The sequence below is a fragment of the Lactuca sativa genome, chromosome 5 (assembly GCF_002870075.4).
Source record: "Lactuca sativa cultivar Salinas chromosome 5, Lsat_Salinas_v11, whole genome shotgun sequence".
Classification (NCBI taxonomy): domain Eukaryota; kingdom Viridiplantae; phylum Streptophyta; class Magnoliopsida; order Asterales; family Asteraceae; genus Lactuca; species Lactuca sativa.
In genome coordinates this window covers 366,225,908-366,229,562 of record NC_056627.2, presented here as the reverse complement: position 1 = coordinate 366,229,562, position 3,655 = coordinate 366,225,908, and the positions used below count along the sequence as shown (strand labels likewise).

The window sequence follows — 3,655 nt, the reverse complement described above, 5'->3', positions numbered from 1 at the left end:
ATATATATCAGATATATGTATAATTTTTTTATTAGATTTCTAGTTTTGAAACAAATGAGTTGGATATATATATATATATATATATATATATATATATATATATATATATATATATATATATATATATATATATATATATATATATATATATATATATATATATATATAGATAGATAGATAGAGAGAGAGAGAATTCGGCCCCCTCCCTCTTATTGCTTGTGTTCCGCCCCTGGGGTTCTGGAATGGAACGATGAGTGGAGGCTCTTGGTAAAGAAACATACATATATTTTTTCTTAAATAATAGTTTTACATTTTTTTTGGTCGTTTCTTTCTTTTAATATCTTGATTTTTCTAGTATGAAAATGGTGGTGGTGGTATGATCACGACTTGTTTTGATTTCTTGAAAAACTAACTTGGTAGGATCACAACTCGTTTCTCGTCAATAGCCATGGAAGCAATCAAAAAATCAGAAAAACATATAAAATAAAATATTGGGCATTTTTGTCTTTTTACATGGATATTAACTGTGGTTAACAGGGGTTAACGGTACCAGGAACCAAGTTTGTTACCAAAACCCATTATAGGGACTATTGGTGTTACTTTTCAAAAACTAGTTTTTATTATAAACGTTTAGCGATGGTTGGAGTTTAACATTGTTTAAACTAATTGGGGGGTGTTTGGATTCCTTTTTTAAGCTTCTGTACTTCCTTTTGCCGAGCCCTAGTTTTAGGCGAAGAAACCCAAAACGCGACAGGGAGATATGTCGTTCCTATGGGAGAAGAGCTCGTCGTGGCGATGGATAGTGAGGCAGACGAGAGATTCAAAGCCATTTTTCTTCGCCTTTGCGACTGTATGCGGCGTGGTCCCCGGTGCCATCGGCTATTGTGTGATGCAGCTCACCAATTCAAGCAATGAACAGCTCGAGTCCGAACTCCGCCGCAACGCTCGCCCGGATACCCTTGTTAGTACATCTCTCTCTATCTCTCTCTCGCGACGAATTGTTATATGTTTTAGCATCAGAAAGAATAATTCATATACCCTTTCTCACTTGACATGTTATTGCCTTATAGATGCTCCCCTGATGAAGATCCTAGCATTTCAAGTAATTTATCTGTTAAATTTGATCGATCAACATACAATTAAATTGGATTTTTATATGATTCTTTATCGGAATGGTAAGGCCAGGTCATCAGTGATCGTTATTCTTGTCAGCTAGGCTGTTTCAATACAGCATTTTTATGCCACATACCTTAGATCGCCGACTATTAGTATTTCACCAGGTAGAAAGTTAAAATTTTAAAATCATAGGGTTTAGAGGATTTATGCAATCCAGATGAAATAAGGCAGCCAATTGTTATATAAATTATATTATCTTCTGGACTAATATATAGCAAAATTCACAAATAGTGTTCTCCTTGTTGTCACACTTCCTCTATACTCTATAGCAATCTCTATGAGCAAATTAATAATCAATGCAAACACTAAAGATTTAATTTGCACAAACAAATGCCTAATTAAAAAGAAAAATAGATAATAAGCGTTGATGTAAACTTTATACTATAACTATACAATTACAATATCATATCCAGAGCCCTATTCAGTTCACCATTGCATGAGTTTAACCTTAACCCATGTACCTGTACTTATTATCAATATCCATCCTATTTATTTATACCTCAGCAACAAACAACACCATCACTTCTAAATATAAAACAGGCAACTTATATATAATTTGATCATGAATATTGATACACAACACTAGAGAATAGAGAGTACCTTTGGACATCATATGTTGTAAGAAAAGACTATCTTGCCCTCTATATCTCTAACAGCTACATGCTATGTTGATACATGAGAGAGAGTACCTTTGGTGGGTGTTGGATTCTTTTGGTCTAGGGAAAGGAACCAGACATGATTCATAAAATTATTGCAGACTTCTTTACCTCTTAATACAAATGCATACCTGGCTGAATTTCATTAGTGAAGGCCAGGGTGGGTTATTATTTTGAAAACCACATAGTTTTTTTAGCAATCCCCTTTTATAAAAATAAAATATGCTCAAGAATCAAGAATGTATAGATACTTTCAAAAGCACATTGTTATGATAGTTGAAATTTTATAAATATGATTTGTCTCCGTTTCTTGCAATGTTTTTTTTTTTTAAAAAAAAATGGGGAGGTGCTAAAAGAAAAGTTATTGTTTTGGTGATGTGAATTCAGATGATGGGAAAAGTGAATAAAGAGAGACTTGGGGAATACCTTGGGGAATTGCAGAGGAAGGAAGATACAAACGATAGATATGTTGCTGCTTTGAAGGGAGAGACTTTAACCAGAAAACCATACGTCAGAATTCAACCAACCACCACCACCACCACACCACATGTTTAAAAGCTTTTATCACATCACATCATATTATCATCATTATTAGTATTATATTATCTCATTTTCCCAACTTTATGGCTTAATGCTCATCCGTTGGCTTTGCATTAACAGAATTCATGACTTGATGTTCCCATGTTTCATAAGCTTGTTATATATTGTGACTAATTAACTTCAATTTTTGTTGTTGTTGTTGTTAAGATGAATACAAGAATTAGCAATATGCCTTCGTTTATTTGTTTACTGCAGCATCCTCCCTACTTTCATTTCTTTCTATTTCAACATTATACTTCGAAAAAGCTATCCCATTAACGACACAACTTATTGCCCGTTTGCCATCTCACTCATTGTATGGTGATAATTAATTGAACAGTATAACTAGTTTTTCAGGATTATTGCATTGCTCTTTTATTTATTTTTTTCTTAATAAAACATTCTACTTCTAAAAGTCCCTCCAATTATAACAGCGAAATTTGCCTTGTAGATTAAATAATAAACAAATATGTAATTTTTTTTTTAATTTTATGTTTTTGTGTTTAATTTTATGTATGTTTACTACATATGAATTAGGTCAAATATAATAACTTTTGTTCATATCATTGCTTCCGCCACCACCACCATCATTATAGGTCTTCCCCCTCTTTCTTTCCACCATTTAAACACACACATACACACACCTTATACATACATCATTAGAGAAATCAATTCCTTCCACAACCCCTGATATGTTGCTCCTCGGAAAAAACCATTGCCTCCTTTATTTACCATCAGGCCACTGTAGTTGCCACCACCGAACCACTGCATTCACCACCACCATCATTATCAGCCTCCCCCCAACACCGATCAAGAAAACCCAACACCGACTAATAAGGTATAACTCAAATGAATAAACTTGACCAGACGCAAAACTCTAACGACGACTTTAGATCTAGATGCACTAGACCGCCACCGTAAAACCACCCCACCGCCATGCTTTCCTAGTGATGTTGCAGACATGCTCAACCTTCCACCACCTATCCTTCTTGTCATGTTTCCGATCTATATTGATTGAGTACTGTATTGATCGAGTATTGATCTTTTTGTGTAGGATTTGGTTTTGATTTGTGGTATATATTTGATTTGAGCATCGGTAGGGATGATTGTACAAATCTTGATTTCTGATCGTGGTGTGGGTGGCTAGAAGGAGCGAGAGTGGTGAGGGGCTGATGGGTGAGTTGGGATTTGAAGAAGATGATGGTGGTGATGGTCTAGTGGATTGTGTCTTCTAGCTATTAAAA

The 3,655-nt window shown here is 34.6% G+C and overlaps 1 protein-coding gene across 1 annotated transcript; it reads left to right on the top strand.

The window, feature by feature from the left end:
• Nucleotides 1-660: 660 nt before the first annotated feature.
• On the top strand, nucleotides 661-2,556 carry LOC111917647 (uncharacterized). The gene is made up of 2 exons (XM_023913318.2): nucleotides 661-961; nucleotides 2,220-2,556. The coding sequence occupies exons 1-2, from the start codon at nucleotides 761-763 to the stop codon at nucleotides 2,385-2,387; spliced, it is 369 nt and encodes a 122-aa protein (XP_023769086.1). The 5' UTR covers nucleotides 661-760; the 3' UTR covers nucleotides 2,388-2,556.
• The last annotated feature ends 1,099 nt before the right edge of the window (nucleotides 2,557-3,655 follow it).

What these genes read in the sequence shown, in the direction of transcription:
- LOC111917647 (XM_023913318.2), top strand. Translation starts at nt 761, where the DNA reads ATGTCGTTCCTATGGGAGAAGAGCTCGTCGTGGCGATGGATAGTGAGG. An exon ending in ACGCTCGCCCGGATACCCTT is followed by an intron (nt 962 to 2,219) that starts GTTAGTACATCT and finishes ATGTGAATTCAG; the next exon opens with ATGATGGGAAAAGTGAATAA.